This window comes from Cherax quadricarinatus, chromosome 51, assembly GCF_038502225.1.
Source record: "Cherax quadricarinatus isolate ZL_2023a chromosome 51, ASM3850222v1, whole genome shotgun sequence".
Taxonomy (NCBI): Eukaryota; Metazoa; Arthropoda; class Malacostraca; order Decapoda; family Parastacidae; genus Cherax; species Cherax quadricarinatus.
Window position 1 is genome coordinate 12,854,452 of NC_091342.1, and position 24,200 is coordinate 12,878,651.

A 24,200-nucleotide genomic window follows, 5' to 3' on the forward strand; every position below is an offset into this window, starting at 1 on the left:
TGTCACTCATCCTATCATGTCACTCCACTAATGACAGTGGTGACATTTGATAAGGGTCTCTTGTCACTCCACTAATGACAGTGGTGACATTTGATGAGCGTCGTCTTATCACTCCACTAATGATAGTGGTGACATCTGATGAGGGTACACTGCCTTCACTTTATTTGTTTTCACTTTACACAAACATGTCTGTCTGTCTCTGCTTGCCTCTCTTTCTGTCTCTGTCTCAGAGAGAGCCACTAGTGAACCAACATGTATTACACACGACGCAGTGCGTCACATCTGAGTCCTGATACCATTATCTGCCAATCTGGATTTTTGGGGTTATTCTAGGTAATTTACACTATGTATAATTGTATTTATGTGTACCTGTGAGACAGACAGCCAGCCTGCCAGCCACCTGACCAGCCAGCAAGCCAGCCACCCAGCCAATGTTGTTTACACAAATTCACACTGCCTTCCCCATCTTCAGTGACACTTCAATCTGTGTTAGAACTATCACTTGGAAAGAGATCAGTCTCAATTTGAGGAAGAGTGAGGTCTTCCTTACCGCTTGGCTTGGTGACAAAGGCGCACCCCAATGAAAATAAGTGACTTTTTCTGGGTTATCCTAGGTTCTCTACACATATGCTATTATGTATGATAACCTATGTAACTGTATTTGTGTATACCTTAATACAATGTTATAAATTTGGCAATGGAGCTTCTAGGGGAAGCAACTAATCGGCCTATAGTATAATTAATAAACTAGCCCATTACCAAACCTGCAATAAGCAATATAGTCCGGAGTAGAAAAACACATACAATACTTTTTAATCTTTACTAGTAAAATTATTCTTTAACATAAAAGAGTATTATTTGATTCACACAGAAATATAATAAAATAAGAGTGTATTCTTTGGCATTAATATCACATTACACTAACAATGTAGTCATGACCCGACCCTACCTACCCCATGTCACATGACACTACCTTTCCCTAAGTGTCATGACACACCTACTACTCCATGTCGTAAGACACCCTTGTCTCTGTGTTACGACACTCCTCTCCGTGTCACAAGACACCCTTTACTCTGTACTACACGACACGCCTTCTCTCCGTGTCACTCGACACCCTGTTCTGTGTCATGATACTCCTTCTCTGTGTCACGAGATACTACCTTTTGTACAGGGTTGCATGACACCTTGCTAATGACATATGATTTGTGTTACACACTTCACCTGGGTTATTAACATTACTGTCTGTGTCACACATGACACCTTGACTGTCTTCACATGACACTACCTCGCCTGTCTCTTCACATGACACTACCTAGACTGTGTCTTCACACGACACTACCTCGACTGTTTCTTTACACGACACTACCTCGGCTGTGTCTTCACACGACACTACCTCGGCTGTGTCTTCACACGACACTACCTCAGCTGTGTCTTCACATGACACTACCTCAACTGTGTCTTTACACGACACTACCTCGACTGTGTCTTCACAACGTCGTGGGACAGCCAGCAGGAAACCAAGTCCAGCTTGTGTGTGTCAAGCAGTGGTGAACACACTCAGTGGTGAACACACTCTGAGACCGTCAGGCTCAGTGAGCGGTTGTGAACACGCTCAGTGGTGAATACACTCTGACACTGAGGCCGGCTGAGCAGCCCCCTACATTGGGTGTGCTGACGTCACACAGGGTACTGACAGGTAACAACCACAGCAGCACCCAAGTGGTCAGTCAACCACCTCTCTTTGTTTCTTTCTGGGTTTGCAACACACCTGAATAAACCTACTTACTTACACTGAATTACCACTCCCACAATGTAATGCAGGTGCTTAGATTTTTCCTACTGCGCACACTAACCACACAGACCCATTCTATCATGTGTAGGTCTAACAGCTTTTTCCTACTTGATTTGAAGGTGCTGGAATTTATGCCAGCCCCTAGGGAATAGGAGAAAAAAAAAGGGTTTGATCTGAGGAAGGGGAGGATGGCTCCAATTCCTTGGAGTAATATTCCAAAAACAATAATAGGTAGAATAGGTAACAAGTAGATCCCCTTGAGGCAGTATCCCATTTTGCTGAAAACACTGAGATTAAAACTTTGAAGGTTAAAATACTGTATAAGAAAATCAGACTGAAATTTTCCATGAAAAATTTCTTTAATGAAAAAGTTAGTAAACAATACATGCACCTTTTGCCATTTAAAAAAAATGCAAAGTATGAATAACTCTTACCAGAACATGTAACGGTGTTTGATTGGCATTATTCTTGAGGTCAGCATCACAATCCATGTCAAGGCATAAGTCCATGAGTTCCCTGGTTTTTACCCAATGTAGCAAACTTCCACCTTTGTGTAGATCCTATCAAAAGTATAAGGTTTATTATATCAATAGTTCCTTTGTATAAAGGCAAAGGGGATAAAAGAGAGTGCAAAAATTATAGGGGGATAAGTCTGTTGAGTGTACCTGGTAAAGTGTATGGTAGAGTTATAATTGAAAGAATTAAGAGTAAGACGGAGAATAGGATAGCAGATGAACAAGGAGGCTTTAGGAAAGGTAGGGGGTGTGTGGACCAGGTGTTTACAGTGAAACATATAAGTGAACAGTATTTAGATAAGGCTAAAGAGGTCTTTGTGGCATTTATGGATTTGGAAAAGGCGTATGACAGGGTGGATAGGGGGGCAATGTGGCAGATGTTGCAAGTGTATGGTGTAGGAGGTAGGTTACTGAAAGCAGTGAAGAGTTTTTACGAGGATAGTGAGGCTCAAGTTAGAGTATGTAGGAAAGAGGGAAATTTTTTCCCAGTAAAAGTAGGCCTTAGACAAGGATGTGTGATGTCACCGTGGTTGTTTAATATATTTATAGATGGGGTTGTAAGAGAAGTAAATGCGAGGGTCTTGGCAAGAGGCGTGGAGTTAAAAGATAAAGAATCACACACAAAGTGGGAGTTGTCACAGCTGCTCTTTGCTGATGACACTGTGCTCTTGGGAGATTCTGAAGAGAAGTTGCAGAGATTGGTGGATGAATTTGGTAGGGTGTGCAAAAGAAGAAAATTAAAGGTGAATACAGGAAAGAGTAAGGTTATGAGGATAACAAAAAGATTAGGTGATGAAAGATTGAATATCAGATTGGAGGGAGAGAGTATGGAGGAGGTGAACGTATTCAGATATTTGGGAGTGGACGTGTCAGCGGATGGGTCTATGAAAGATGAGGTGAATCATAGAATTGATGAGGGAAAAAGAGTGAGTGGTGCACTTAGGAGTCTGTGGAGACAAAGAACTTTGTCCTTGGAGGCAAAGAGGGGAATGTATGAGAGTATAGTTTTACCAACGCTCTTATATGGGTGTGAAGCGTGGGTGATGAATGTTGCAGCGAGGAGAAGGCTGGAGGCAGTGGAGATGTCATGTCTGAGGGCAATGTGTGGTGTGAATATAATGCAGAGAATTCGTAGTTTGGAAGTTAGGAGGAGGTGCGGGATTACCAAAACTGTTGTCCAGAGGGCTGAGGAAGGGTTGTTGAGGTGGTTCGGACATGTAGAGAGAATGGAGCGAAACAGAATGACTTCAAGAGTGTATCAGTCTGTAGTGGAAGGAAGGCGGGGTAGGGGTCGGCCTAGGAAGGGTTGGAGGGAGGGGGTAAAGGAGGTTTTGTGTGCGAGGGGCTTGGACTTCCAGCAGGCATGCGTGAGCGTGTTTGATAGGAGTGAATGGAGACAAATGGTTTTTAATACTTGACGTGCTGTTGGAGTGTGAGCAAAGTAACATTTATGAAGGGATTCAGGGAAACCGGCAGGCCGGACTTGAGTCCTGGAGATGGGAAGTACAGTGCCTGCACTCTGAAGGAGGGGTGTTAATGTTGCAGTTTAAAAACTGTAGTGTAAAGCACCCTTCTGGCAAGACAGTGATGGAGTGAATGATGGTGAAAGTTTTTCTTTTTCGGGCCACCCTGCCTTGGTGGGAATCAGCCAGTGTGATAATAAAATAATAATAACAAAAAAAAAGTTTTAAATTTATTAGATATTTAAGCTTATTAGAAAAGTATACTTAACAAAATATCTGGATGAAATTTTTATTCACAACTGGTCCTTTAAGTTACGATAATAAACCATTCCAGAAGATGTACTATATCTAAAGATTATCATACTTCAAACCCAAAAATGCATGGTTTTATGGCAACTCATTCCAAGACACTAACACCCAACCTGCCCTTGAATATTTTTCGCAACAAGCTAGGCAGGATAGAAATATTTTTCGCAACAAGCTAGGCAGGATAGACCAGAGCAGACAAGGCAGGAAAGACCAGAACAGACAAGGCAGACAGGCCAGAGCAGACAAGGCAAGACAGCCCAGAGCAGACAAGGCAAGACAGCCCAGAGCAAGCAGGCAGGCAGGGCAGGCCAGAACAGGCAGGTCAGGCTAGAGCAGGCAGAGCAGGATAGTTGGGCAGGTAGGCATGCAGAAAGCAGGAAGGCAGCAGGTAGGCAGAAAATGGTAAAGAATTGCAAGTTTAATATTTACTCTTGTCCCAATCTCACCCCCCCCCCCCACACACCTGGAACACCTACCCCTCTCCCTCCCTCCCTCTGCTTGCCTTCCTCCTTTTGACCCTCTTGCCCTCCCTCACACTTACCTCTATCACTCCCTCTACCATCACTCCATTTAAGACCTTTTCATCACCTTGTCTTGTCTCAGAGCCTGGCCATGGGCCAGGCTCGTCTGGTACTTGCCTGGTCAACCAGGCTGTTGCTGCTGGTGGCCCACTGCCCCACATATCCATCATAGCCTGGTTGATCTGGCACCTGGTGAAGATACTTGTCCAGTTTCCTCTGGAAGGCTCGCCCACATGCACTAACCATCATATGTGTATCACATATTGTATCTCAAATTCTTCATCACAACTCAAAACAAATTCATTTATGAGGGTAAATTACAACTTAAAATTATCATAACTCAAGATCATCATAACTCAAGGGACCATTGTATATATAAACCCAATAATGCTAAGAAATGTCAACAGATGATAAAACAACACATGAAGAGTTAACACTATACCTTGGAACTAATTTCTTTTGACAACACAAGTTTGTCAACTTTCTCCCAGTATGAGTGATTGTCCACACTATTAAGTACTTCTTCCCTGTGATTGATGTTAGTCCCAAGCTGAATGAGACACTTAATGTTTTCTAATTTACTGTACTGTGCAGCTATAAGTAATGGGGTCTCTTGTGCATGGTTTTTCTTATTTAATACAGGATGATGCTTCACTTTTAGTGCCTGAAAAATAGGTACTGTTTTAATAGAGCACAGGTAATTTATAAATTTACATCTTAAACTATGCAGTGTCAGAACTGCTACACTCTTATTATATCTGCCGTTTTGCTTCCCCAGACAAACTTCTTTCTTCTCAGTCATTAACACTTGTGCAACTTTCTAGTGTTTATAAACCCATCTACTGATATATCCATTCTGTATACATATTCACTTTCTTCATACTTCCTTACAATGTGAGCTCCACCCCTCATTTCTTATAAATAATTTTCATCACCTTGTTGTTCTTTGCATTCACTTTCAACTTCCCTCTTTTATGCATCCTTTCAAACTCTACCATTCCAAATCTCAGAAGAGTAATGTCATCTGCAAAATGCATTTTTTATACTTCAAACTGATTTATTCTAATGTCAGGCCCTGATGGTCCACTAGAACTGTACCACCAGAACCCAGGACATTATGGAGGCAGCTACTGAATGGAGGTGGAAATCCAGACTATTACTCAACAAGACAGGAACTCTCAGCCTGCATTGATGGCCAGAATGGTAAATGAGCTCAATGGTTCAAGCATACTTGCAGAGTATCTCTTCTTGCTTGTCATGAGCAAATTATTACTACTGTACCTTTATGGGGAGCACTAAACTCATAGGGATCATACAGTGCATGTAAGATTAATGGGAGGCATTCGGGTTTGATCCAAGGAATGGAAGGGTAGGTCCATTTTCTTGGATGCCACGAGTAAAGGCCAATGCCTGATCTTAAAAGTCATTTGCAGTAATCTCGAATTAGTCAGAAAGACTGACTGTTGCAGTCATATCAATGCACCTAAACACTGCATTCACACCTTGCATCCATGACCCTAAAGAAGCAGGCTAAGTTGGGAGGACAAGATCTCACCACAAAAGGGGACCTTTCAATCACCCAGAAACTGGAACCAGGAAAAACACCTGACACACCCTAGAAGACAAAACAGGTTAGAAGCAACAGAAGTCACCATGGTGATGTCCCCATACAGAAGACACTAGGTTACAATGGGGCCAGACAACTCAATACTGTTAGATACCCTGAAGTTTCCAGGGGCATTAGTGAGGGACATCCATTTCCATCATAAAGCAAAGATGGATTAAGCATTTAATAAACTACCTCTGATAGTGATGTCAGTGCCTCAGTCAGGAAAAGACTTACACACCTACAGACAATCGTACTATCCTGACATACCCATTGAGGCCAAATATCCAGAAACCTTGCTTAAATTCTGAGTCTGGATATGGATGGAGACAAGGCTCTCAAAATAATTATGCATGAAGAGCTGAAGGCAACAGTATTGGTGCCAGGAGTGGGCCATCCTCCGAGGCATAGCACAGAAATAGTCTATATTGAAGACGAACTACGTCCTGTACCATTTTCATCAAGGTTTGGAAACAAGGCTGAAAGAGAACACTGTGGAGCAATGAGGATGCAGTGGATGTGCATTCAAGAAATGTATGAATATAGCATTTATTGTGGCCACCAACCAGTCCAAGAATGGTGAAACAAGGACCAGAAGCTTGTGATTGATATGTGTGGCAACAACATCCTGCTGACAGCACCCAAGTGCTCCACCACAAAACCAAGAATGTCCAGTTAAGGCTCCACTCATGCAAACTAGGAAGGTGGTGAGACAGTAGATCTGCCAAGATGGTGAAATGTACTAGTGAATGTGAAGAAAGGAGATGCATGCTCTTCTTTCCTCTTGCAAAAGGACTATTATTATTATTATTATTATTATTATTATTATTATTATTATTATTATTATTATTGCTGGAGTGTGATCAGGGTAATTTGTGAAGGGATTCAGGGAAACTGGTTAGCAGGACTTGAGTCCTGGAGGTGGGAAGTACAATGCTGCTTGAAGTGACATCTAAACTGTCGTATCTGAATGCCTCTGCAGACAGTGATTATCACTGGTCAACAATTTTTGAAAAGTTGTATGCTTCATAAATGAGATTAGTTAATTCTTATGTATTTTCATGTCCTGAATCCAAATATTACCTTGAAAAGTGCTTACTGGCAATAGGTTTAAAGATACGAGACATGTAATATTTGATTATTTTATTCATTTTTTTTTTTAACAAGTCGGCCGTCTCCCACCGAGGCAGGGTGACCCAAAAAGAAACAAAATCCCCAAAAAGAAAATACTTTCATCATCATTCAACACTTTCACCTCACTCACACATAATAAGAACATAAGAAAGGAGGAACACTGCAGTAGGCCTGTTGGCCCATACTAGGCAGGTCCTTTACAATTCATCCCACTAACAAAACATTTGACCAACCCAATTTTCAATGCTACCCAAGAAATAAGCTCTGATGTGCAAGTCCCACTCAAATCCAACCCCTCCCACTCATGTACTTATCCAACCTAAATTTGAAACTACCCAAAGTCCTAGCCTCAATAACCCAACTAGGTAGACTGTTCCACTCATCAACTACCCTATTTCCAAACCAATACTTTCCTGTGTCCTTTCTAAATCTAAACTTATCTAATTTAAATCCATTACTGTGGGTTCTCTCTTGGAGAGATATCCTCAAGACCTTATTAATATCCCCTTTATTAATACCTATCTTCCACTTACACTTCCATCAGGTCTCCCCTCATTCTTCGTCTAACAAGTGAATGTAACTTAAGAGTCTTCAATCTTTCTTCATAAGGAAGATTTCTAATGCTATGTATTAATTTAGTCATCCTACGCTGAATGTTTTCTAACGAATTTATGTCCATTCTGTAATATGGAGACCAGAATTGAGCTGCATAATCTAGGTGAGGCCTTACTAATGATGTATAAAGCTGCAGTATGACCTCTGGACTTCTGTTGCTTACACTTCTTGATATAAATCCCAGTAATCTATTTGCCTTATTACGTACGCTTAGGCATTGCTGTCTTGGTTTAAGGTTGCTGCTCACCATAACCCCCAAGTCCTTTTCGCAATCTGTATGGCTAAGTTCTACATCATTTAACTTATAAGTGCTAGGATTATGGACACTCCCGAGCTTCAGAACCTTGCATTTATCTACATTGAACTGCATCTGCCACTTTTCTGACCAAGAATATAGTTTGTTTAAATCCTCCTGAAGTTCCCTAACGTCTACGTTTGAATCAATTATCCTACCTATCTTTGTGTCATCAGCGAATTTGCTCATATCACTAGTAATTCCCTCATCAAGGTCATTGATATATATTATAAACAACAACGGGCCCAAGACTGACCCCTGTGGAACGCCACTTGTTACAGATCCCCACTCGGATTTAACCCCATTTATGGACACACTCTGCTTCCTGTCTGTGAGCCATGACTCGATCCATGAGAGCACTTTTCCCCCAATGCCATGAGCTGCCACTTTCTTTAACAGTCTTTGGTGCGGAACTCTATCAAAAGCCTTACTAAAATCTAAGTAAATAGTATCAAACTCTTTATCGTGGTCAACAGCCTCAAAAGCTTTACTGAAGAAAGTTAATAAATAAGTTAGACAAGACCGGCCTCTTGTGAATCCATGCTGAGTATCATTAATCAAGCTATGCTTATCGAGATGGCTTCTTATAATCTCAGCTATAATTGACTCTAGTAATTTGCCTACAATTGAGGTCAGGCTTATTGGGCGGTAATTTGACGGTAACGACTTGTCCCGTTTAAAAAATAGGAATTACATTAGCCATCTTCCACATATCAGACACTACACTTGTTTGAAGAGATAAATTAAAAATATTAGTTAATGGTTCACAAAGTTCCATTTTGCATTCCTTAAGAACCCTTGAAAAAACCTCATCAGGACCCGGCGACTTATTTTGCTTCAGTCTGTCTATCTGCTTCACAACCATTTCACTAGTGACTGTGATGTTACATAATTTATCTTCTTCTAGCCCACTATAAAAATTAATTACTGGAATATTGTTAGTGTCTTCCTGTGTAAAAACCGAGAGAAAATAATTATTTAAAATTGAGCACATTTCATTCTCTTTGTCAGTAAGTCATTCTCTTTGTCATAATCACTGTTTTTGCAGAGGTGCTCAGAATACAACAGTTTAGAATCATTATAAACGTATAAAAATACACAACATATCCCTCCAAACTGCCAATATCCCAAACCCCTCCTTTAAAGTGCAGGCATTGTACTTCCCATTTCCGGTTATATAAAAATAACTGTTTCCCTGAATCCCTTCACTAAATATTACCCTGCTTACACTCCAACAGCTCATCAGGTCCCAAATACCATTCGTCTCCATTCACTCCTATTGAGCATGCTCACGCACGCTTGCTGGAAGTCCAAGCCCCTTGCCCACAAAACCTTTACCCCTTCCTTCCAACCTTTTCGAGGATGACCCCTACCCCGCCTTCCTGCCATCATGAGACTGAGCTCATGGCAACCGACAGTGGCTTCAAAGCCACCTTATCTTTAATGGATAATGTACTGTGTCGGTGCTTTACATAATGAGAAGCATTTCTTTTATTCATTGGAACCATGTCTAGGGCTAAAAGTAAGCAGATTATAACAATAAATGGAGAAAAAGAATTTGGAATGACTTATGCAGCAAGTAGCACCACCAAACAGTACCAGCAGGTTGTTGTGGCAACCCTGAAAATTTGAAATTATGCTAGCCAAAATTAGTGCCGAATAACTGAAGGAACCGAATAACTGATTGCCGGATTTGTGATGGCGGACCTGTATATACAGTGGACCCCCGCATACCGTTGGCATCACATAACGTTAAATCCGCATACCGATACATTTTATCACTAAGATTTTGCCTCGCATACCGCTAAAAAACCCGCTCAACACTATTAGTCCGAGACGCGTCTAATGTGCGGCCTGAGCCAGCCTCACATGTTCCGCCAGTGGCATTGTTTACCAGCCAGCCTCCGCGGTAACATCCAAGCATACAATCGGAACATTTCGTATTATCACAGTGTTTTTGGTGATTTTATCTGCAAAATAAGTGACCATGGGCCCCAAGAAAGCTTCTAGTGCCAACCCTACAGGAATAAATAACAAAAAGGCACAATACCGTGACTGGAACGATACACAAACAACCCGCACACAAAAGACAGAAGCTCACGACGACGTTTCGGTCCGACTTGGACCATTGACAAAGTCACACTAACAGAGGAGGAGCAGAACGGCTATATATAGGCAGGAAGAGGTGGAGGTAGTAGTAGTGGTAGTAGTAGTAGTAGTACTACTACTACTACTACCACTACTACTACTACCACTACTACTACCTCCACCTCTTCCTGCCTATATATAGCCGTTCTGCTCCTCCTCTGTTAGTGTGACTTTGTCAATGGTCCAAGTCGGACCGAAACGTCGTCGTGAGCTTCTGTCTTTTGTGTGCGGGTTGTTTGTGTATCTACAGGAATAAGGGTGAGAATTACTATAGAGATGAAGAAAGAGATCATTGCTAAGTATGAAAGTGGAGTGCGTGTCTCCGAGCTGGCCAGGTTGTATAGTAAACCCCAATCAACCATCGCTACTATTGTGTCCAACAAAATGGCAATCAAGGAAGCTGTTCTTGCCAAAGGTTCAACTGTGTTTTCGAAACAGAGATCGCAAGTGATGGAAGATGTTGAGAGACTCTTATTGGTGTGGATAAATGAAAAACAGATAGCAGGAGAGAGCATCTCTCAAGTGATCGTAAGTGAAAAGGCTAGGAAGTTGCATGAGGATTTAATTAAAAAAATGCCTGCAACTAGTGATGATGAGAGTGAATTTAAGGCCAGCAAAGGTTGGTTTGAGAGATTTAAGAAGCGTAGTGGCATACATAGTGTGATAAGGCATGGTGAGGCTGCCAGTTCGGACCACAAAGCAGCTGAAAAATATGTGCAGGAATTCAAGGAGTACATAGACACTGAAGGACTGAAACCTGAACAAGTGTTTAATTGTGATGAAACAGGCCTGTTTTGGAAGAAAATGCCAAGCAGGACCTACATTACTCAGGAGGAAAAGGCACTCCCAGGACATAAGCCTATAAAAGACAGGCTTACTCTGTTGATGTGTTCCAATGCTAGTGGTGATTGCAAAGTGAAGCCTTTATTAGTGTATCACTCAGAAACTCCCAGAGCGTTCAGGCAAAAGAATATCCTCAAGGCTAATTTGTGTGCTGTGGAGGGCAAACAGTAAGGCATGGGTCACTAGGGACTTTTTCTATGACTGGTTATACCAAGCATTTGCCCCCAATGTGAAAGATTACCTAACTGAAAAGAAATTAGACCTTAAGTGCCTCCTGGTGTTAGACAATGCCCCTGGTCATCCTACAGACGTGGCAGAGCGACTTTATGGGGACATGAGCTTCACTAAGGTGAAGTTTTTGCCTCCTAATACCACTCCTCTCCTGCAGCCCATGGACCAGCAGGTCATTGCAAACTTCAAAAAACTGTACACAAAAGCTCTGTTTGAAAGGTGCTTTGTAGTGACCTCAGAAACTCAATTGACTCTAAGAGAGTTTTGGAGAGATCACTTTAATATCCTCAATTGTGTAAACCTTATAGGTAAGGCTTGGGAGGGAGTGACTAAGAGGACCTTGAACTCTGCTTGGAAGAAACTGTGGCCAGAATGTGTAGACCAAAGGGATTCTGAAGGGTTTGAGGCTAACCCTAGGAATCCTATGCCAGTTGAGGAATCCATTGTGGCATTGGGAAAGTCCTTGGGGTTGGAGGTTAGTGGGGATGATGTGGAAGAGTTGGTGGAGGAGGACAATGAAGAACTAACCACTGATGAGCTGCTAGATCAACTTCAACAGCAAGAGGCCAGACCTGAGGAAACTGCTTCGGAGGGGAGAGAGAAATTGAAGAAGTTGCCTACTTCAAAGATTAAGGAAATGTGTGGAATGTGGCTTAAAGTGCAAACCTTTTTTGATGACAATCACCCTAACACAGCTATTGCAAGCCGTGCTGGTGACTATTACACTGACACTGTTGTGAAACACTTTAGGAAAGTCATAAAGGAACGAGAGGTACAGGCCACTATGGACAGATATGTTGTGCGACAGAAGTCCAGTGACTCTGAAGCTGGTCCTAGTGGCATTAAAAGAAGGGAAGTAACCCCAGAAAAGGACTTGACACCTCAAGTCTTAATGGAAGGGGATTCCCCTTCTAAACACTAAGACTCTCTCCTCCTCCCATCCCATCAATCATCACCAGAACTTCAATAAAGGTAAGTGTCATGTAACTGTGCATGTCTTTTTCAGTTTGTGTGTATTAAAATTAATATTTCATGTGGTAAAATTTTTTTTTTCATACTTTGGGGTGTCTTGCATGGATTAATTTGATTTCCATTATTTCTTATGGGGAAAATTCATTCGCATAACGATAATTTCGCATAACAATGAGCTCTCAGGAACGGATTAATATCGTTATGCGGGGGTCCACTGTATATATAAAGGAGGGGTTCAGGATATTGGCAGTTTGGTGGGATAGGCTGTGTATCTTTATGCGCATATGCTTCTAAGCTGTTGTGTTCTGAGCACCTCTGCAAAAACAGTGATTATGTGTGAGTGAGGTGAAAGTGTTGAATGATGATAAAAGTATTTTCTTTTTGGGGATTTTTTCTTTCTTTTTGGGTCACCCTGCCTCGGTGGGAGACGGCCGACTTGTTGAAAAAAAAAAAAGTGTACAGTGGACCCCCGGTTAACGATATTTTTTCACTCCAGAAGTATGTTCAGGTGCCAGTACTGACCGAATTTGTTCCCATAAGGAATATTGTGAAGTAGATTAGTCCATTTCAGACCCCCAAACATACACGTACAAACGCTCTTACATAAATACACTTACATAATTGGTCGCATTCGGAGGTGATCGTTATGCGGGGGTCCACTGTATTCTAACCTAACCAGTCTGTAATCTGGCAAACTCAGTAATCCGACACAATACAGGTCCCAATGATGCCAGATTTGTGATGGCAGACCTGTAGTAAATAGCACCTACCTAGGGAGGTACTACCGTCCTGCCAAGTGAGTGTAAAACGAAACCCTGTAATTGTTTTACATGATGGAAGGATTGCTGGCATCTTTTTTCTGTCTCATAAAAATGCAAGATTTCAGGTATGTCTTGCTACTTCTGCTTACACTTGGGTTACACTACACATGCATGTACAAGCATATATAAACACACCCCTCTGGGTCTCTTTTCTATTTACTTACTAGTTCTTGTTCTTGTTTATTTCCTCTTATCTCCATGGGGAAGTGAACGGAATCCTTCCCCTGTAAGCCATGTGTGTCGTAAGAGGCGATTAAAATGCCAGTAACAAGGGGCTAGTAACCCCTTCTCTATATATTACTAAATTTAAAAGGAGAAACTTTGTTTTTCCTTTTGGGATACCCTGCCTCAATGGAATATAACCAGTTTGTTGAAAGAAGAAATAGATTTTGGCGATAGTAAAATATTACATGCTGACTTTCAATAACGAACACTGACCTGGATAACTGCAACAGACTTTGAAGCAGCAATGTGTACAGGAGTGTTACCATTATTGTCGGTTACATCTAAAGCTGCACCTGCAGCTACCAGTGCCCCAATAACCTTGTCATTCTCATTTTCAATTGCAACATGAAGGGGATAGAGGCCATCAGTTTCATCAGGTACATTTAGGTACCTGCCAATAAAAACTCGCATATGAGGGTTTCTCACGGGGAAAATTTCTCTCTAGGAATATTTATTATCACACAAGTAGAAAAGGGTAATAAACACTAGCCATGAAAAGAATAAAACAGAAGGTAAAGGGACTGCTATATATTTCAGCCTCACACTGCAACCTGTTCTTCAGGAGAGCATGCAGTGGTCTCCAAATTGCTGTATTGCTCAATTTTGAGTGATCTAACATACTAATGAAACTTAATACGGATATTCTCAATTAGGTTTGGTTAGATTGACACATATTACTTCATATTTATATATAAGCTTAAAATAACAAACTAAAACAAACAGGTGGCTTACGTTTGGAAGCATGGGGCATCTCATACTACTTTAATGATTGCATTTTCTCCCAAACAGTAAAAAAAAGTTGTAAGATGAACTGCATACTAAGGACTTTCTCAGTTTTCTGAAGAGCCTCTGTATGAGACAAAAATATACAGTACTCTTCTTATCCTCTGTTATAGTTTCTTCATTTGGATTCATTTATACCATATTTTTTCACATTAAATATATAACTATTGAATAATTATGTTATATGATGAGAGTGTGGTAATAAGATTAAATTAGCTGGCCCCTTGTTTCTTACTTTAGTACTTCTTCATTCTTTAAGGCCTCCAGGAATGCGAAGTGTGCGGTTATATGGGCCACATGCCAAGATGGGTGTTCTCTATGAGTATCAAGGACTTTCTGCAGCACACTGTGAGAAAGCACTTCCTTCCCACAAGAGTCCACTAGTGGCAGTAAGATTCTTTGGTAAGCTTCATAAGCACCCTTAGCCTCATTTTCTGTGCATGTTCTTAGAAGGCTGAAAAAAAAGGTGTAGTGGCTAATTACAAGACATAAACTCTAGTTCTAATTAAACGTACATTATCAGATTTCAGAAAACAATGTACTGTAGATATATTTCATCTACTGAAGGAACTGAATGACACTCATGGGTGAAGCATTTTTTTTTTTTTTAAGAATTGCAATTTATATATATCATAATATATAACTGATGCATCTGACAGACAACTTAAATCCTGCCACACATCAAATAAAAATTAATAACAAACATGATTACCTATAAGCATTTCGCGAACTATTGACTTCTTTGTGGATTATGAGTTCAAAAGCAAGATTAGGGTCTTCTTTGATATCATCTTCAGCCAGAGAAACAATGATGAAGGGCCCCTCAATGAATGTAAATGTTCTACTGGCATAGTCACTCCAGTTGATAGTGTTTACCTGTTAAGTAATCCTAGTAAAAACATCTTGAAAAAATGCAAAAAATAAACTGAGAAAATTTTAAAGAAACTAAAAATTATCTTTTCATTTACAGAGAAATTCTACAAAAAAATTCAGATGCATTTAAGAAATCCTTTAAAACTTTATTGAAAAGTTCTGTACACTGGTTCAGTTTTCATTTGCATAAAGCAGCTGCTGTTTGCATAGTAAATAGAACACTGCAACACACATTACATTACTACAGTAAGTACAGTGGCCCCTGACTTGAGTCCAATTTTCCCTAAAATCCCAGAGACTATGTATAAGAGGTATAGTAGTTTTCAATGAAGCCAGTTTCATTAAATATTGAAGCAAGAAGGAATAAAGGAAGTTAGGTATGAGGGTGGAAGAAAGGGACCTGGATAAGAATTGCAAAAAAAATGAAGGAATGAGTGAATGAATGAATAAATAAATGAATCTATAAATGAGTGAATTACAGAACAGGGGAGGAGGGGTGGGGATCATCGATTTTCCCATCAGAATAACCAGATAAGGAGAGAATGATGTTGGAGGATACTGGACTGAAACTCGAGCTCCTGCTACATAATACACAGCTCATAGAGTGCTCCTCTGTAAGTGACCTGGATGTAAAGGGCTGCTCTGTATCAACTGAATGTGACCTGGATATAGAGGGCTACTCTGTATCCACTGAAGGTGTCCTGAATGTACAGGACTGCTCTGTATCAACTGAAGGTGTGCATGCTGTGGTATGTTTTCCTGGGTCTGGTTCTCAATCCATACTGGGATGCCACTTCTAACACTATTCCATTTCCATGACACTAAACCCAAAGCTTTTTTTTTTTTGAAGTCAAGTTTATTTCTTTGTAAAGGTTACAATGTGTAATTACAATTTTGATTTGCTACATACAGAGATAGCCATTATAATGCAAAGGCATTTTAGGCAGACTAATCCTAATACATAGTAACTAATTAAAACTAGACAAGATAATAATACATAGTAACTATACTTAAAACTAGACAAGTAGTAGTGGTTAACAGTTTTAGAATCTTATTTAAACTTAATACAAATGTGAGGTAGTAAGGTGGATACACAAATAAGCCGCACATAGAAGAGAGGCGCTTACGACGATGTTTCGGTCCGACTTGGACCATTTACAAAGTCACACTAACCAGAAGTGAAGCACGACGGCTATATATAGACAGGAAGAGGTAGAGGCGGCGGCGGCGGCGGCGGCGGCGGCGGCGGCGGCGGCGGCGGCGGCGGCGGCGGCAGCGGCAGCGGCAGCAGCAGCAGCAGCAGCAGGGAACTAAGGAGGAGGAGCCAGTCAAATATAAAGACAGGGAGCACTGCAAGGGAGCTAGGTGCCCACAGAGGGAGAGCAAGTGCACAGAGGTGGGGGGAAGGGGAAGTGATGAAATAAATAATGAAGAAACAGAAACACGCGACAGAAGATGAAAAAATGAGGAATCAGGTTTAGTCACGGGTGTTCTGAAGTTTGGAGCATTTTACAATGTAGTGGGAGAGGAAGGTATCTACAGAGACGAAGCCAGGACTAAGATTCATACAAGGAAAGTTGTGTATTAGAGAGGATTCAACAAGACGGCGACTGTTAAAGTTGGAAGTAGGGAAGACAGTTTTAGCAGAAGACCAGTCTATAGGATGGCTGTGATCTCTGACGTGACAGAAAAAAGCATTGTTAGTGTCGGCAAGCCTAACACTATTTTTGTGCTCCCTAAGTCTGTCAGAAAGAGATCGACCAGTTTCTCCAAAGTATTGAAGAGGACAGGAGGAGCAAGAAATAGAGTAGACACCAGGAACATCTGTAGAGGGAGGAGAGGTATGAACGAGATTAGTGCGAATAGTGTTAGTCTGGCAGAAAGTAAGCTTGATGTCTAAGGGACGGAGAGAATTGTTGAGATTAGAAAGACCTGGTGTCTACTCTATTTCTTGTTCCTCCTGTCCTCTTCAATGCTTTGGAGAAACTGGTCGATCTCTTTCTGACAGACTTAGGGAGCACAAAAATAGTGTTAGGCTTGCCGACACTAACAATGCTTTTTTCTGTCACGTCAGAGATCACAGCCATCCTATAGACTGGTCTTCTGCTAAAACTGTCTTCCCTACTTCCAACTTTAACAGTCGCCATCTTGTTGAATCCTCTCTAATACACAACTTTCCTTGTATGAATCTTAGCCCTGGCTTCGTCTCTGTAGATGCCTTCCTCTCCCACTACATTGTAAAATGCTCCAAACTTCAGAACACCCGTGACTTAACCTGATTCCTCATTTTTTCTTCTTCTCACTCTTCCCCTTTCCTTTTTTTTTTTTTTGTTATTCTTCTGTCGCGTGTTTCTATTTCTTCATTATTTATTTCATCACTTCCCCTTCCCCCCACCTCTGTGCACTTGCTCTCCCTCTGTGGGCACCTAGCTCCCTTGCAGTGCTCCCCTGTCTTTATATTTGACTGGCTCCTCCTCCTTAGTTCCCTACTACCACTACTACTACTACTACTGCTGCTACTTCCACTACTACTACTACTACTACCACCACTACCTCTTCCTGCCTATATATAGCCGTCGTGCTCCACTTCTGGTTAGTGTGACTTTGTAAATGGTCCAAGTCGGACCGAAACGTCGTCGTAAGCTCCTCTCTTCTATGTGCGGGTTATTTGTGTATTGTTCCAGTCACGGTATTGTGCCTTTTTTTGTTATTAGTAAGGTGGAGTAGGGTTTGGTAAAAATCTTGAAATTGCACACAAAATCTACATTACAAGTAATGGTTCAGGTGGTAATATTTTATGGACTGGCAGAATTAAAAGCCTAGAGGTCACATAATAAAACTAATTAGCAGTGTTTGGTTAATACTGAGAGATGAGATGATTTTATGAATTGGCAGAATTAAAAGCCTACATGTCACATAATAAAACTAGTTAGCAGATGTTTTGGCTGATTTGGCTAATACCGAGAGAAAAGATGATTTTTTAGCAATGTCTTAAATTTGTAAGTTGTCAGGAGATCCTTGACCTGTTCTGGTAGCGAGTTCCAGATCTTCGGGCCCTTTATGTGCATAGAGTTCTTGCAGAGAGACTGACTTGAAGGATGTTGAAAAGTGCATTATGCCTTGTATTGTGATTATGCATTCTGTTTTAACTGTCAAGTAGTTGTTTTAGGGGAGGGTTTACAGTGGAGTGTAATGTTCTGTATATGTAGTAGGCACAATAATACGAGTGTATGTCTTGTATATTTAGCAAGCTGAGTCTTCTGAAAAGTGGTGGGGTGTGCTGTCTAGCACAGGAGCTGGTTATCACCCACACAGCAACTTTTTGTTGGGTTATTAAGGGTCTAAGGTGGTTGACTGTAGTTGAGCCCCAGGCACAAATACCATAGGTGAGGCAAGGATATATTAGAGTGGGGTACAGGGTAAGGAGTGTCATTTGTGGTGCATAGTATTGTATCTTGGAAAAGATTCCTACTGATTTGGAAATTTAATTGGCTATGTGATGGGTGTGGGACTGAAATTTAAGATTACAATCAAGGTGAAGACCTAGAAATTTGCCCACCATGTGTCTTGATATAGGGAAACCATTTATCAATATATTAATTTAGATATTTAAGGCTCTGTTGCCAAACAGCATGAAGTATCATATTCATTATCATATTATTGATAAAGTACAATACTAAAAAAATTGATAAGAGGCATGTGCAACACTTCATTATCTTTATATTGCTGAAACGTTTCACTTGTTCAGCAGATTTCTCCAGTTGAATATAGGCAAAAACAACAGTAGAAGTAATCGTGAGGTGATCAGTCCCTCAGTCTTGATATGTGGTGGTCAGTCCCTCAGCCTAAAACACAGGCTATATTAATCACAACCAGCACTTTCAGCAAGTGGCTTACATTTCATGAGGATAGTGTGTATAGCAGATTTAGCCAAGCCATGCTGCATGTCAAATGGCTTCTCTCTAGCATCAAGCTGAAAAATGTCTAATTTAGTGTAGAAAATACTGTTCTTCCTCTTTGCTTCAGCAATATACCCTGAGCACCTACTGGTCTTTTAGTGCTCAAGTTGTTGAAGATGAAGCATACAGATGGCAGTAGGAAATGCTGAAATACATGAGCAATAAAGGTGCGCATGAGGAGTCTCAAATGAAATGTTTTATAGTGAATTTTCACAAATTCTCCGGAGTCACGAGATTAACAATGAAACAGATGTGAGTATACCCCACCTTGAAAGTAGGCCTCCTGGATAGCAAGTGCCTCTCACACCACATGTGTTCGTTTGCTAAACCCACCTTGTCATTACGCCAAACTCGGTCGTAAGTCAGATGGTACCTGTATTTCAGCCATAGTAAAATGGTACCAGGGCAAATGGGGCACAAGAATGCTTGCAGACTATTGCTGGACATTGGCAAGAGATGATTCTTCAGCCCACTACAAGTGTCAAGCAAATAGGCAGAGAGTAGGTACGGATTAGAGTTTCAAACTTACTATTCCATATTACGACGAAGAAAGGGAGGTGGTAATTTCATGCACTGGCCAGGGAGGTATACCATCTTTGAGGAGTGAAGAACAACAGGATGTGAGTGTGGGGGAGGAGCGTGAGGCATTATGTAGAATGAAAGGGGGTAAAGCAGCTGGAACTGATGGGATAATGAGAGAAATGTTAAAAGCAGGAGGGGATATAGTGTTGGAGTGGTTGGTATTTTTGTCTAATAAATGTATGAAAGAGGGGGAGGTACCTAGGGATTGGCGGAGAGCATGTATAGTCCCTTTATATAAAGGGAAGGGGGACAAAAGAGATTGTAAAAATTATAGAGGAATAAGTTTACTGAGTATACCAGGAAAAGTGTATGGTAAGGTTATCATTGAAAGAATTAGAGATAAGAGAATGTAGGATTGTGGATGAGCAAGGTGGTTTTAGAGTGGGTAGGGGATGTGCAGATCAAGTGTTTACATGGAAGCATATATGTGAACAGTGTTTAGGTAAAGGTAGGGAAGTTTTTATTGCATTTATGGATTTAGAAAAGGCATATGATAGAGTGGATAGGGAGCAATGTGGCAGATGTTGCAAGTACACCTACCATCCGACTTACGGCCTGCTTGACTTACGACCACTCGACTTACGACCGTGTTTTTTATGCCAAACTTCTGGGAAATAAACAACTATTTGTGCTGTACCTGTTTATCCTAAACCTTACAGTATAAAATACAGTACTAACAGCATAAAAAGTAAAGTAAAACATGAAATACCAAAATAAAACAATAAAATAAAGTCATTACAAAAATGTTTTGTTGATATTCAGTAGTCAAGTTCGACTTACGACCATTTCGACTTATGACCGGTTTCTCGGAACCGAACTCGATCGTAAGTCGGATGGTAGGTGTATATGGAATAGGTGGTAAGTTACTAAATGCTGTAAAGAGTTTTTATGAGGATAGTGAGGCTCAGGTTAGGGTGTGTAGAAGAGAGGGAGACTACTTCCCAGTAAAAGTAGGTCTTAGACAGGGATGTGTAATGTCACCATGGTTGTTTAATATATTTATAGATGGGGTTGTAAAACAAGTAAATGCTAGGGTATTCGGGAGAGGGGTGGGATTAAATTATGGGGAATCAAATATAAAATGGGAATTGACACAGTTACTTTTTGCTGATGATACTGTGCTTATGGGAGATTCTAAAGAAAAATTGCAAAGGTTAGTGGATGAGTTTGGGTGTGTGTAAAGGCAGAAAGTTGAAAGTGAACATAGAAAAGAGTAAGGTGATGAGGGTATCAAATGAATTAGATAAAGAAAAATTGGATATCAAATTGGGGAATAGGAGTATGGAAGAAGTAAATGTTTTCAGATATTTGGGAGTTGACGTGTCAGCGGATCGATTTATGAAGGATGAGGTTAATCATAGAACTGATGAAGGAAAAAAGGCGAGTGGTGAGTTGAGCACCTCTGCAAAAACAGTGATTATGTGTAAGTGAGGTGAAAGTGTTGAATGATGATGAAAGTATTTTCTTTTTGGGGATTTTCTTTCTTTCTGGGTCACCGTGCCTCGGTGGAAGACGGCCGACTTGTTAAAAAAAAAAAAAAATTCAAAATATTCGGGGCACTGGGCGAGAGAAAGTGTATATACATTTAGACCGTTTAGGGGTTAAAACAGCCCTCGTAATCTCGGTTCATGATGCTAATAATCTCTTCAAAAACCAAAACCTGAGAAATCCATAAATCTTCTATATAATTAAACAATAATTAATCCCTGCCAGTATAGATTCCAACTACAAAAAGGTAAATATAACATCTTATTTAAAATTCTGCAGTTAGAATGATAAATTCTCACTACAGGCAACACACTCCACCAATATTCAAAACACTCAACCTACTCACCATACAAAACATCCATACTTATTACTGCACCTATTACATACATAGAACACTTAACTCTGATATTAACCCTCCCCTCAAACATCTCCTTGCCAACCTCAACAGAACACATGACCATAACACAAGGCACAGATCACTCTTTGATGTTCCTCGTGTCCATCTCACGCTATGCAAAAACTCAATGCACATAAAAGGCCCTAAAATCTGGAATTCATTACCTGTAAATATAAAAGAAACACTACCTGTTTATAAATTCAAGTCTCTTCTCAAAGATCACTTACTCACTCAAAACCAAATAAATACTGAATAACTGAACCTTATAAATTGTATATCCTGTATGTTACTCACAATTATATCACACAAATGTTAAACCTAGGACCCAATCTAACATTATTATTTTTTTAAATACACTACCTAACAGAATACTCCATTCGACTGAATGTACAGCAATGCAAGCAACCATATGACCTGTCTTTGTAATACTCATTTGTGCTTTATAGTTATCTGTTTACAATAATGTTTTATCACTGATTTCATCACTGCTTAGTTAATCTTAAGTTAATTTTAAGCCAGCCCGTAATGCTATGCATATAAGTGGCTTTGGCATGCTGCTCTTACCTGTATTTTTTGTACCTCTGTATGTATGCTTAAATTACTAAATAAATAAATAAATAAATACTCTGCTGGAATACAGAAATTATTATATCAACAATAACAAAAAAAGGCACAATACCGTGACTGGAACGATACACATATAACCCGCACATAAAAGAGAGAAGCTTACAACGACGTCTCGTTCTGACTTGGACCACTTACAAAGTCACACTGACTTTGTAAATGGTCCAAGTCGGACCGAAATGTCATCGTAAGCTTCTCTCTTTTATGTGCGGGTTATTTGTATATCAACAATTTAAATCATACCTTTTACTTAAACTAAGCTGATAGAGGGTAGAAGTAAATGTATTTCTGATTTTTTGGTTAAAAACTAAATCACATAAAACCTTGTGAACACTGCAATTCATTTAGACGAGCCCTAATGACAAATTTTCACCCCTCTACTGATAAGGAGCAGAAAACTGATTTATTAATTTCTTTTGCTTCTTCCCTTCTTTGCATTCATTTTTGGCTAAAAGTTATTCATATAAAGTTTTGTGATATTTCGATTTCATTAAGAGGTATCTCAGACAAAATTTACACCCCTACAAAACAGGATTTCCATATAATATGGTAATACCCTTTTATGATTTTTTTTTTTCAACAAACCGGCCGTATCCCACCGAGGCAGGGTGGCCCAAAAAGAAAAACAAAAGTTTCTCTTTTTCAATTTAGTAATTTATACAGTAGTAGGGGTTACTAGCCCCTTGCTGCCGGCATTTTAGTCGCCCCTTACAACACGCATGCCTTACGGAGGAAGAATTCAGTTCCACTTCCCCACGGAGATAAGAGGAAATAAACAAGAACAAAAACTAGAAAGAAAATAGAAGAAAACCCAGAGGGGTGTGTATATATACGCTTGTACATGTATGTGTTTGTTAGATTATGTATTGGTGGATAAAAGGTTGATGAGTAGGCTCCAGGTTGTACATGTTTATTGAGGGGCAACTGATATATCGGATCATTATTTAGTTGTAGCTACAGTTAGAGTAAGAGATAGATGGGACAAGAGGAAGGTGGCAACAACAAGAAAGAGGGAAGTGAAAGTGTATAAACTAAGGGAGGAGGAAGTTCGGGTGAGATATAAGCGGCTATTGGCAGAAAGGTGGGCTAGTACAAAGATGAGTAGTGTGGGGGGGGGGGGGGGGGGGGGTTGAAGAGGTTTGGATAATTTTTAAAAATGCAGTATTAGAATGTGGGGCAGAAATTTGTGGTCATAGGAGGGTGGGGGAAGGAGGAAAGAGGAGTGATTGGTAGAATGATGAAGTAAAGGGTGTGATAAAAGAGAAAAAGTTAGCTTATGAGAAGTTTTTACAAAGTAGAAGTGTTATAAGAAGAGCAGAGTATATGGAGAGTAAAAGAAAGGTGAAGAGAGTGGTGAGAGAGTGCAAAAGGAGAGTAGATGATAGAGTGGGAGAGGCACTGTCAAGAAATTTTAATGAAAATAAGAAAAAAATTTGGAGTTAAACAAGTTAAGAAAGCCTAGGGAACGTATAGACTTGTCAGTTAAAAACAGAGTAGGGGAGTTAGTAGATGGGGAGAGAGATGTATTAGGTAGATGGCAAGAATATTTTGAAGAACTTTTAAATGTTGAGGAAGAAAGGGAGGTGGTAATTTCATGCACTGGCCAGGGAGGTATACCATCTTTTAGGAGTGAAGAAGAGCAGAATGTAAGTGTGGGGGAGGTACGTGAGGCATTATGTAGAATGAAAGGGGGTAAAGCAGCTGGAACTGATGGGATCATGACAGAAACGTTAAAAGCAGGGGGGGATATAGTGTTGGAGTGGTTGGTACTTTTGTTTAATAAATGTATGAAAGAGGGGAAAGTACCTAGGGATTGGCGGAGAGCATGTATAGTCCCTTTATATAAAGGGAAGGGGGACAAAAGAGATGATAAAAAATATAGAGGAATAAGTTTACCGAGTATACCAGGAAAAGTGTACGGTAGGGTCATAATTGAAAGAATTAGAGATAAGACAGGATGTAGAATTGCGGATGAGCAAGGAGGCTTCAGAGTGGGTAGGGGAT

General features: G+C 40.4%; 1 protein-coding gene across 5 annotated transcripts in view; it reads right to left on the minus strand.

Annotated features, from left to right (window-relative positions):
- Positions 1–24,200, minus strand: part of LOC128694644 (85/88 kDa calcium-independent phospholipase A2) — a 133,122-nt gene that overhangs the window by 81,339 nt on the left and 27,583 nt on the right. For all 5 annotated transcript variants that reach the window (XM_070095866.1, XM_070095865.1, XM_070095863.1 and 2 more), the window contains 5 exons: positions 14,986–15,149; positions 14,509–14,727; positions 13,704–13,881; positions 5,043–5,264; positions 2,227–2,352 (listed from right to left, as the gene is read on the minus strand). In XM_070095866.1, coding sequence (XP_069951967.1) covers positions 2,227–2,352; positions 5,043–5,264; positions 13,704–13,881; positions 14,509–14,727; positions 14,986–15,149 — 909 coding nt within the window. The remainder of the gene's footprint in view (positions 1–2,226; positions 2,353–5,042; positions 5,265–13,703; positions 13,882–14,508; positions 14,728–14,985; positions 15,150–24,200) is intronic.